Source organism: Saccoglossus kowalevskii, chromosome 4 (assembly GCF_978046115.1).
Source record: "Saccoglossus kowalevskii chromosome 4, keSacKowa6.1, whole genome shotgun sequence".
NCBI lineage: Eukaryota > Metazoa > Hemichordata > Enteropneusta > Harrimaniidae > Saccoglossus > Saccoglossus kowalevskii.
In genome coordinates this window covers 11499552-11512251 of record NC_140644.1, presented here as the reverse complement: position 1 = coordinate 11512251, position 12700 = coordinate 11499552, and the positions used below count along the sequence as shown (strand labels likewise).

Below are 12700 nucleotides of genomic sequence, written 5' to 3'. Positions count from 1 at the left end.
ACTCGTCTCGTCTCTATATCTCGTCCCCTTGAGGTACGGGATCGGGAAAGTCACTTTAACTTTACAGTCAAATAAGACACACACAACGAAATACGTTTCAGCTCTCGTCTTAGTCGGTCAATCGAGCACTCTATAAGACACAGCGCCCGTGGGAAAAAATACCCAAGACTCTCGCAAGGCTGACCCAAGACTCGCCGAAGACTGGACTGCGTCAAGGCTCGCCCCAAGACTCTCTCGGACTGCGTCTGTCGTGGAGTATTCGCCAAGACCAACTCAAACTCTCTTTATTCATTTTCAAAACTCTAACCAATTACAAAGCAGTAAAAAGACTCTAGGGCGTAACCTTCAATCATAAAGCCAATCACACTAAGTACTGAATACGTCATATCTTTTGATTAATCGTTCACTACATTAATAACTACGGATGTCAGAATAGCGACGGTATCTTGTAATTAGTTCCAAACCACTGAGCCAAGTTCCGTCCAAAACTTCAAATAGGTCTACACGATGACAGACATAACACAGCAATTCGCTAATAATCAGCTAATTAAGTCGGTCAACAGATACGCGAAAACAAATTCATGACATATACATATTTAGAGGACTATTTTAATAACTATTCCAAGGCTATAGCTACGAACGAGACAACATACTGCGTTACGTACTCAGACTCGTTTATCACGTGATACTACCCCCCTCCAAAGACATTGATTGCGATGCCATATATTATCGTCATTTTACACGTACATTTTTTCTCGATGTAGAAGAATCAAATTACGAATAGCCACATAAATAACGTAGAACGTTAACACTACACTTGTCATGGTTATAGTTGTGATTTTAGCTGAGTATCTTGTAGACACGTCTTGACCAGTTGTGTTGCATCCTGTGCGCACCCCCAGTGAGGGGCAATGCCGGCACTGCTGTGACCATAGTTATGAACAACCTGTTAACGAATAAGAATCAGGTAACAAGGTATCATCTATGTATATGTGACGTCATTGCCACATTGCATTATGGGATATCCGTGTATGAGTTAATAGTGTTTCAGTGGGTGCACGTCGGATGTAGGAAGGTAAAGCACATGTTGGCCAAATAATGTTTGCAAATCAATACCCTAATATATTTTTCCGGGGCCCCTTTAATTATACTACAAATCTCCAAATTCAGGTATAACTTACTTTCAATGTTCCATTCTTTAACTTCATTGTTTCCGTTTCTAGTCGTACTCCCTTTTTTCTGCATGGACGTAGCCCAACGAGAGAAAAGTCTGGCTTACAGTCCTATCAAGGTAGAAATACGTTTATCGGTTTATTCTGATCGGGCTAGTACTTCGCGGTTATGAAAATAAACTGCAAGGTCGTGCAACGCTTATAATATGACGTCATAATATATTCAATATGAAACTTACCTTCAATGCTGGAATCAACTTGCAAGCATTTGTCCAGATTCGTTTCTCGTCTTCGTCGTCGCTTGCTAGGTTATAATCACCTTCTTGCCTTGTCCCGCCTATTGTTACATACTCTTGTCTACATAAACAATAAATAACGACTAAGAACTGAACAAAAAAAAAAACGACGACAAAAACAATAACAACAATAATGCACGAGACATATACCTGATATGATAAAGAATGAATGAATTTTCCCATTTGAAATTTTGGGGTTGGCAGAAAGATTGTAAAAATAGTCATAAGGAAATGCCACGAAGACTACGAGTTCTCTCATACTGTAAATGAATTGGAAAAAGGGTGAATACAATTTCTAATGGGAACATTGGGAACGGATATACACTTACCCAGGGTAAATGTATGTGTCTAACTCTTGTTTTTTAGATGTGAATGTTCGTAGAAAATGTTTCATCCATGGTGCATGGATCTGTAAGTTGAAAGGTCACTGTAATTGGTTAGTGATAATACGTCGTATCCGTCAAATTCATGTTTTGAGAAATGAATCTTTCTGAATGAATAACGAAGGTTATAATTCAATTTCAGTCAATTAAAAAGGACGGGAATCTTTCTTCAATTTGTTACCTTCGCAACCTGCCCTCTGATTGGTACCATAGAGTCGTCGCCTAGCAACGTCTTAGCTCCGAGTCCTACACACGTGACAACAACGTCATATTTCCCAACCAATTCTTCCATACTATTTACTCGACCTTGAATGATCTTTCCGCCTCTTTTCTGAAATCTAGAACGTAAAGTAACAAAAGACACGCCGATGAAAATAATGTTCAAAGCCGGGAGGGGTGGGTGGTACTTACCTGAACCTACCTGTGAAAATGATAGTGTCGCCAGCAACTCAGGACCCCCACCCTTTCCAAGCTGACAAAATGTGAAAAAAGAATACCCCAAAACCAAGGTTCTTTTTTGACACGAGAATAAACGATTAGTATGCTTTCAAAGATTTTTGAGTTTAATATTTATAATTTCAGTAATGAATGCTGAAATTGTAGACCCCATCCATACGGCAAACTTCTACATAGATTTTCTACGTGAGGGTTCCCCTGGATTTTTACGTAGCACATTCTGTAACACCGTCAGATAGGTCAAATGTTATTCAGATTCAGGGGCGATAGACCGGACGAAATAGGGGACACGTATAAGTTGTCTGATGAAATGCGGAAGTGTCGTAAGGTATGGACAATTCATATTTAATATTAAAGCGGGGGAGTCGTCACCTACGCATGCGTCTACCCATGAGCCTTTGCGTCCTTAGCGTGTGTTGTTATCGTCGCTTGGGACTCAATTCCCACGCGTGCGCAGGTGACGACCCTCCCGCTTTAAATTGGCTGTTTAGTCTTGCGATGTGTATATATGTTACATTCTTCGAACTTCCCAAGATCTAACCATTCATTAACAACGGAAAAATAAGGAGTGTAATGTGTACATTGTGACCGAGAGCCAATTTGAGCCACACGCCACGAAGGATTTCTGTCTTAGTGAGATCCAATTGTAATTTTTATTAAAATTTGAACTATACAAATAAACTGTCATCTGGCAGCTTTTTAGTGGTAGTGTCAACTTACCTTTCCGTGAGATATTTCAAGTATTTCTTGCCTTCAAGGAAATACGTAGTAAGGAACGAAGCGTGTCTGCAGAGGTCAAGCAAACATTGAACGCTATAACAAACTAGTATATTGCATAATGCAATATTATACAATGTCAATGTTAATATTGGCCGGGTGGATTCTGGATAAGGGGAATATATAGACAAACTGATTAGATTATTATTATTTCTGTATACATTGCCTTCCGATATATACACACTAGAATATATATAACGAATCAGACGAATGCGCATGCGCTTTACTTACCACTTAAGCAGTGGCGATCAAAAACTCCGCCTATCAAATTTAAAATCAAAATGTCTGCACAAAATGCACACAAAAATAATATGTTCATAACCATAATCCGTGCCAAGATTATTACTCGGAATCCAATTTCGGACCTCCTAGAATGGTACCGGAACTTAAACTCACCTGTAGTTAAACAGTCCACCATCTCTATGTAACTGATAGTTAAGAAATAATTTGGTGTCATACGAATCCTATAATGATAGCATAATATAAATGAGTTGTGTTAAACGTTTAAATAAACACTCTATGCGTACTATGGGATTAAACGTCTTTTACAAAGCATACAGAGCAGCATCCCAAAAAGATGGTTTCTCCACCGACGTAATTTGCATTATATCGGTATGTGGAAAAGTGTAGAGTGTAAATGACATTTATGTGTCATATACTAGTTAGAATAAATTTTAAAAAGTTCCATTTGGAAATATCCTCCTAACCAATCAGGGATCTCGATATCCTAGAATTTACTTATATTTCTGAGGACCATTTGATGTTAGGTTTGTTCATCGAGTCGTTATTTCTTTAAAGGGCGGTGGTCGTCGCGCAGCCCGGGTTTGAGTTTAATGAAAACAAATGAGTCCCATCTATGAGTACCATATCGAACAGAACGCGCCGCGGCGAATACCGCCCTTTAAGTTGAATATATAATCTGTTTCTCCAACCTCACCTCCTGAGAGTTATCAAAATCATTGAAAAGATGCCAGCCAGATATTATCCCCGCCCCAGCTTTGATACCATCCATACTGGTCATAAGATTCTTGATGTGCTCACGAGTAATATAAAACCATCGACTGAAGATGAACAGTATAAAAAAACAAATACATCAATACGTTTTATAGATTTCGTTGTCTACATTTATTATTATTATAATAATTAAATTTGCAAAAGCTTTAGCTATCGATAATTTTTTTCAGACTTTTATGTTGTTAAAACATTTCCTGTGTCATTTTTTAACGGCCATTGCCGAAATGTAGACACTGAAATCTTAGCTTGTACGCAATATACCGACGTTGTTCATTAAAGTATAGGAGTGTGAAGAGATGGCAGCATGGTCGCGTCCTGGTGTCCAGAGGGCGCCATCTATTGAAATCCAGTTTTGTCAAGCGAACCTCGGGGGATTACTGTACAACTTTATTGGGAGCCCTGGGCGAAATGTCAAATGACTACACGCAATTTACAAGCGAGCGAAGCCTAGTAGGACTGTTTCAAGCGGGTTGACTCAACCACTGTCCGATTGCGGTATCGGGTTGACCAAATGAGAACACGCCGCTATGTTTAAATGCAGTGTCACAGTCCCTCAACGGCAGTGGTGGTTTATGGTATTATAATTTATCTATTAAATAGAACAAACAGACAAGTACCCTTGCGTTGTACCTACGTGAGGGATTTGATATCTCTACCCTGCTCAGTGCTTATGTGTTCATTCGGTGGCAGCCAATAACCTGCAGCGGCATCGCTTGTTGTATCTGGCGTGAGCTTCTCGGCAATGATTGTGACATCCACGTCGGAAATCTGTTCAAGGACATTGACCGCTGTACTCAATCCAATAACACCTGCTCCTATCACACATACATTCTTCATATCTCGAATATCAACACCGTAACCACGGGCAACTTGAAAAGGACAAGAGTAGTAAGCACAATTTAACCCGTTTAATATGTCTATTGACAGAAACAATAATACTTTTACTAACAAATAAGTCATATTGTGGTAATCTACAATAGCATCAAGAGTAATGGATATGTAAGATCCCGGATATATCGCTGTTTTGTTTTATAGGCCACCGTAAGATATGAGACCGTTTACTGATTCTATCTTAAAGTTGACATATAGAATCCATCTTCTCTACATGCACATTGTGGTCAACAATGTACAAGTGAATTTTGTTATAAAAAATACAATAACTGACTAATCAATATTCAAAGACAATACTTTTGAACAAATAATGTCATTTAGAATTAATTTAGACCGGTAGCATATAGTAACAATAACGTTGAGGGCAGCATAACAAACATGAACTGCATTGTACTCTGGAAATCAAGTCTAAAAGCCCGACAGTCAAACTATTAGGTTGTGTACGTGTAGGGATACACTGAACTATGTGTACACCGCGTCACTGCAATCGAGACTGGTAACCTAATACACGTATGTAATGCAAATTGCCACAAGAAACGTCCGGAAACGCAACATATTTCCGGGACTATATCTACGGCGAACTCATGATTCTTACCTTCGAAACAACTGTAAAGCTGCGAACCGTGAACACGACGTTCAAATGACCTTCAAAGTCACGCATGTCAAAAGATCACGATCGTATAAATCAATACTTCTACGTGTGCCGTGTGCATTGTGTAAATAAGGGCAAGATAAACTCGATTAGTTAGCGCCCTCAACTTCATCAAACCTGCGAACGACCGTCAATTGAATCCATGACAAGAAACTGATTTATTAGTGTAGTTTATTGCCCAATTTTGTGTTTCATTCGGTTCACAGATAAATTCGGTTTATTCATTTCGGGTCGCAAGTGAATAAGGTGAATGTTAAAACATCAGTCTTCTTGACGTAGAAAACCGAGAAAGTGACAATATTCTCGACCGCGGATTGACGTCACACTTTTAAAGGTGTCGTCGCGCCACGCATGCGCGAGATATATGGGTCTCATGATATAAAAAAGATGGCGACTTTGACTGTTGCGCAGATCAACGAGTACAAACTGAGACGTTACGAAGTTTTAATTAGGTATTTTTAGGTGATTGGAATGTATCGAAAGAATCACCGGCGGTAATTAGTGCAAGTCGCCCCTAGGTCAAACCTCATACTTGTGATGATTGTCATTAGAAGAGCGCGCTGGGTTGTGGGAAAATCATTGTTATAAACACAAATGTCGCATATGCGCAGCGCTACGATTGCCGCCCTTTAAAGTCTATGGGGATTTCACCCACTCGCAACGAAACTCGTGGGTGGAATACGGATTGATAATTTACTTAGTGAGTCTTAGTTCGGCAACATATAAGGTCACTGATACTTGTTTAAATTACATAGGAAAGCAACTTGAATATCTCTGATCAAGAATACGAGTGATATACACCTTTATTATAGGTCGCGCCCTCTAGTGGCGAAGTGCTTCTGTGACGTCAAAATGGCGTAGATGATGGAAGCAATAGACCATTTCCCCCGGAAGATAAGAATAAAATTCAAAGTTTCTTTCTATCAGCAAAATGACATGTTTTTATTTCCGCCCTGACAAAGCAGGCGTATTTCTGTATCGCAGTCTCACTACTTCTTGGAAGATCGTCTATGCCCTTTTTGTCATTTAGAATATATATATATACTAGTAAATATAAATATAATATATTTTTTATCAAAACAATCGACCATGTGAAGTTATTCGTCGCTAGAGGGCGCAATTGACATAAACGGTGTATATATATTGACTTACAAATTGTTACTATTCAGGTCTATTTACGTGGCACAATAATAGTTACCAATGATTAATTTGATTCCAGATACTGTCAGCAACATTTATTTATAAATATGTGTATGTGATGATGTCACTACGTGAATATACGGTACCTACTGTACATCCATCCATCCATCCATACACAAATTTTGGAGTAAAGACCTTGGACATATCTCATTCTACTCAGCTCGAGTGTGGGACCAAAGTTATTTTTTGTTTTTTGATATCCGTTTTCATTACCGAGTTAGACCTCGATTTGGGGTTACATATGTTATTCAGACCTGACAGGCAGGTCACACCTGCACTCTAGAAAAAATAGAAAAAATAGATCTGTCCTACAACTTGACTTTAATGTATCCTCGTACTAATCTTTGAGTCAAAATCTCGGACATATGTCATTCGAATTTGTTTGAGTGTGTGCCTAAAGTTACTATTTTGTTGTTGTGTCTGTCATACAATCACAATGACAACACCAAAACAAATGATTTTATTTTTATGGTCTCTGATTGTCGTTTCAATTGAAATATTCACTTCACTCATAAAGTGGTGAAAAAATTACGTTTGGATTTGTACACGATTAACAACAAATACTCAAATATTCATAGAACACTCATTTTAATAAATTCTTCATTAAAACAACAACTGTAATTCTTTCCAATTAACTTTATTTTTTGGAATATCATTCCAACAATACGATATTACGTGACAAAAGTATTTTCTTCTTCTTTCTTCTTCACAAATTTGACTTAATTTGGGAGCGTTTCAGTGAATCCAGTTGTCTAGCCACCAGTTGAGTTGCTTCTATTGCACATCCCCAGTGTACAATAACACCATAACTTCCATGACCATAATTATGAACAACCTAAAGACAATGAGAGAAAATAACAACAGGACATCTTAAAATGAGAATCTTGTGTCTGCGCGCCAAATAAACAAATTATTGGTGTTCACAGAGAGTTTATTACAGTTTGCGAAGCCTTTAACGGGGCGTCCAGACGCGGTCTCCACAGTGGGTATACACTAATGGGAAGTTAAATATCCGAGTTATCGTCAGGGTAGTATATCTCCCTGTCCCGTGATAGGCATCATTAGCAATAGTGCACGCACCATTCGTAGCCCACAATGATATACTGTGGAAAGGCGTAGCTAATAAAATAACAACGGCATGTAATGAATTATTGTTAAACGATCTACAGTATCTAACATAGGAAGCGATCGATTTTTGAGTGAAATAAACAACGCACTCAGGCTGTATACGTCGCTTGGAACACGTGTCAAACGCAATGCGTCGTGATAGTTTTTACAGTCGCCGGAGGAAGACTAACTGTATTCTTATTAAAGGTATGAATAATTGGATAATTCGGTATAAACTTCACAATAATTAAAATATATGTAGGGTTTCACCTTAATTGACTTTTGCCCATACTGGAATGATTCCGGTTCTAACCTAACACCACGTTTCCTTACTGGACGTAGACCTGCTGTATAACGCGACTCTGTGTTCTATAAAATGAAAAAATAAAATAAAATACATTTTTCACGGTAGTAAAAATCAAACAAAAAAATAATTCTTTGGCAATAACCCAATGTATCAATGCATAGCGATTGTGGCATAAAAGATACACGTACCTTTAACGCCGGAATTACTGAAATGCAGTTTTTCCATATTCTGTCAATATCTTGTTGGTCGTTTTCTTCGCTACAGTAATTTTCTTGATTAGTTCCACCTAAACTTACATGATTTATTCTATCAGGAATAGAACAAAATTGATAACGGGTTTCCATGCTGTGCATGTTCACCAAATCCTCATGGAATCACGGCCATGGAGCGTGAAACTAAAACAAGTGACACTGTAAATTACAGTACTATATGCAAGGCATAGGTATGCAGCTATAATACTATACGCGTATTCGACGAACGGTCTAAATTTTTTGTGGATCAAGTTTTGTAAAAGATCTATTTATTGCGCATGCTGAAACGAAAGCAAGTTCGTGCCACTTACTACGCATGCGTAGAGTATATACTTGTAGGTATGTGTTACTAGTACTTGTTTCAATGTCATTTCAGGGCTGATAAAATTAATGGGCGGCAGTCGTCGTGCCACATCTTGTTCGATATGAGATGTATAGCGACGTATACAACGCGTGTAAAATGCGTTGTTTGTTTACATGAAATTCGAACACGCGCCGCGCGACGACTACCGCGCCTTAATGTTTGTATATACTAGTATTTACGATTGTTCGCAACATTCTGACTGAAAGCGAGTTAGGATATATGTAAAGACTCACCCCGGGTAAATGTAAGCACATGTTTGCTCCATGGGGCTACCAAAGACACGTACGAAGTTCTTGCACCACGGTGCCTTGACCTAAAACAGAAATTATGACACAATGCACACTATTGCTTATAACGACGTAGTGTGCGTCTGCTTTTTAGTCTATACCAATAATTTACATAAGAACTTTTATATATTTAAGGTGGTGTATTTTAGGTCGTAATATTTTGCAATTAAAATCAATATTTTGCATTTACCATTGCTGAAATATTGCGACCCGAAATCACATGTATTTAGGTGTTTAATTTGTTAAATGATTTATTTAAACAAAGAAATACAACGAATAAGTGAATAACTATTCATCCCAAATATTATCAATATTTTTTCCACGAGTACAGATCAAAAGGTATTATCAATCACCACGTGAAAGCACGTGAAACGTATTATGTACCTCCTTTGAACGTATGTATGTGTTCGTTGTGCCATTTACATGCAATAAAATACGCTACATATTGAGCATGTACTACAAATATTTTTAAAATTAAATACATGTTGGGAAATTCTTTTGAGTATAGTCCCATGGGTACAAACATGTTTAGCATTTTATATTTAATTTTATGATAATACGTTTCAAATGTATATTCCCAGAAACGTTTTTCTCACCAGAGTTTATTTGCATATATCCTCCCGACGTTATGTTGAATGGCCTATTATCATGTTGAATGGTAATATTTTTTGATACTACAAGATTAAATATCTCACTGATGCAAGTGTGCATGCATGCATTGTTCACAAACTAGGTATTTGCGATTAACGTAATTCGTTCCAATTGAATTACGTCCAGTAAATGATTTAAATTGCCTATGCCTTAAATATTATTATTATACATCTGTCACCGTAACGCTATAAGTTACAGCGTGCCGTAATTTTGCGGTATTTTACGGGGTATTTTCATCCTACCATAAATTAGGAAACGTTCTAAACTTTTTGGATTTCGGCATTCCCATAATTGGGAGGAAAAGATGTATTACAAGGTTATTACGAGGATACCGCAAAGTATGCACTCAGACAGTACGACGTCGCATCGACCTCAGCTCCATTGTCTTAGTGTATACTTTTCGGTATCCTCGTAATAACCTCATAATATATTCTGATAAACAATTTAATTGAAATACACCCCTGATGACAAATATACACGCTGTGAGTCTCACCTTGATGAGCTGACCGCGCACAGCGACCATGGAGCTATCGCCTAGCAACGGCTTTGCTCCAAGACCAACACACGTGACTACCAAATCAAATCTGTCCACCAGTTCCTCCAAGGAATTAACTTTCTGTTTTATGATATGTCCACCTCGACTTGTGAACCTATCGAATGAAAAAAACACTCCATTATAGAGGAATATCACAATGCGGTCTTTTATGGTAAACTATGACATGATTTCACTGTTTGTTTTTTTCAATACTACTTATGGTAGAAACTTAATCACAAATTTATCCATTTTGCGATTATACTCTCGGCTACCATAATGATGTTAGGTTTAACGTCAACAGCATCTTTGTCAAGAAAATGATGATAGATTTAATAAATGGCAGCCATTTTAGTGGCTATTAGAACGCCTTTCCGATATCATTACCCTATGATGGAAATATTACGTCATATCTCAAATTGTTGGCTGGCAACGCAGGATGAAACAAGTATATTTCGTGACAGGTGAGGATGGGGTATTTTCCTTTTCTTTTTAAAAATGACGAATAAGGCTAATTAACACTGTGTTATATAGAACTGATCTAAAAATAGCTATTTGGTAATAATTTTTAGCATTTAAAGTTTGTTTTCGAAATACGATACTGTAACATAAAACACAAAGCTGTTTTACGTTGCCATGGAATTGTAGGTCCGTGATAAAACATGATATTGTGCATCATTGAAACTCAGGCTTGTCTTTCGATTTTATGTACCCTGACATAGAAACGAATGATCTAACTTGGGTAATCGTAATAAAAAAAAGCTCTTACGTCATGTACTAGTAGATTGGAGTAAGACCTACCTGGCCATCAACCATGGCAAATATATGCCACATTCGACAATATACGTTGTGAAAGTAGACCCATTTCTAGGGCAAACAAAACAAAACAAAACAAGTTTAAAACGATGTGGCACAATACGACTGAGAGTTGAAGAACGAAGATTTGATTTCGTATATTATTATGTATCTACAAAAGAATATTAGCCTACAATGTCCATAGGAACAGATGACAACAAGACTGGATAGTTTGTGTTGTCTTCTATAACCAGGAGATTCATGCTTGTGTAGAATTATGACGTCACCAAGTAAATCGTGCATAGATCCTGCCATGTACATATACTGTAGATTACAATGAATAATACATGTATCTAAATATATATACCAATATATATATATATATTTATATATACCTAAATTGTGGAAATGGCGTTCTATTTGTTCCTGTCAACATCTGATATCCGAAAAGTAAGTCTTTATCATATATAGCCTGTATGTGAAAAAAGTACCATTTAGTTTGTATATAAATATTTATATGATCACAATCTTTCGCGTGAAATCATTGATCATTAAAAGAACAATTCAAATGATTGTTTAATAATGCTACAAATTATTATCATACCTCGTGCGAATATTCAGGTTTCTCAAAAAGATGAAATCCTGATATAAGTTGTACCCCTGCTGCAGCCGCGTCCTCACTGTTGTGTAACCTTTGGATGTGCCGACGTGAGTCTAAACACCACTTCCTGTAGAGTGTATATTTCAAACAATATTTTATGTTGGTTGGCAATTTTAAGGAAAACAGGAAATATGTGTTTATTATTAATTGTCTTAATTTATGGCAGCCAATTTATGATGAAAATGATATCGGACGGTAATCGCCGACTTTGAAATATAACGCAAAGGCTTGGGACTCAATTCCCGCGCGTGCGCAGGTGACGACCCTCCCGCTTTAATTCGATATTAATAGTCGTATATGACTTAACCGGTTAGAAGAAAAATAACAAGATCGTTTCTGTGTGAAATAAATATATTTGTTGTTGTTGAAAAAATACACAAAACCATACTTAATTCGCTGTACGTCTTCGCCCAACTCATGCTCCGCGCGTGCATCGGGTGGCAGCCATATCCCAGCAGCGACATCACTCGTCGTGTTTGGGGAGAAACGTTCGGCGATTACCGTGACTTCCACATCTGGTATGGTTTCTATTATATTAACGGCGGTACTAAGGCCGATCACACCGGCACCAATTACGCAGATCTGTCGTGGTTGCTGTGTCGTCATGTTGGTTCTAAATAAAGCACTGGAAACAAATTACATATTGCAGACCACATAGTTCTTTTCCTTTCGTTGGCGTAATTCAGTGTATCCCCCGTATCCCCCACTCGAAATATACCTGTGTCACAGGTTCAAATTTGTACATGTATACACTCTGTCGTGTTCCAAATACCGCGACAGTTGCAACGTTAGCCTAACTGACCTCAAATATACAGACACCGATGGACCTTTGAGATAACCTATTTCAGGCCCAACTCATGTTTTTATGCATGTCCTGTCCATTTTTGCCTTTAGTCTTGATCAA

General features: G+C 37.8%; 2 protein-coding genes across 2 annotated transcripts; both read right to left on the bottom strand.

Moving 5' to 3' along the window:
- Positions 1 to 657: 657 nt before the first annotated feature.
- LOC146746614 (D-aspartate oxidase-like) lies at positions 658 to 5679 on the bottom strand. Its single transcript, XM_085498488.1, has 10 exons — positions 5585 to 5679; positions 4733 to 4967; positions 4022 to 4145; positions 3481 to 3548; positions 3028 to 3093; positions 2033 to 2189; positions 1798 to 1877; positions 1412 to 1529; positions 1182 to 1283; positions 658 to 946 (listed from the first exon to the last, which is right to left on the bottom strand). The coding sequence occupies exons 2-10, from the start codon at positions 4933 to 4935 to the stop codon at positions 827 to 829; spliced, it is 1038 nt and encodes a 345-aa protein (XP_085354614.1). The 5' UTR covers positions 4936 to 4967; positions 5585 to 5679; the 3' UTR covers positions 658 to 826.
- Positions 5680 to 7457: 1778 nt separating this feature from the next.
- Positions 7458 to 12475, bottom strand: LOC102805436 (D-aspartate oxidase-like). Its single transcript, XM_006820534.3, has 9 exons — positions 12185 to 12475; positions 11740 to 11863; positions 11531 to 11607; positions 11142 to 11207; positions 10302 to 10458; positions 9104 to 9183; positions 8444 to 8561; positions 8219 to 8317; positions 7458 to 7676 (listed from the first exon to the last, which is right to left on the bottom strand). Exons 1-9 carry the CDS (start codon positions 12400 to 12402, stop codon positions 7548 to 7550), a joined length of 1068 nt encoding a protein of 355 aa, XP_006820597.3. The 5' UTR covers positions 12403 to 12475; the 3' UTR covers positions 7458 to 7547.
- Positions 12476 to 12700: the final 225 nt, after the last annotated feature.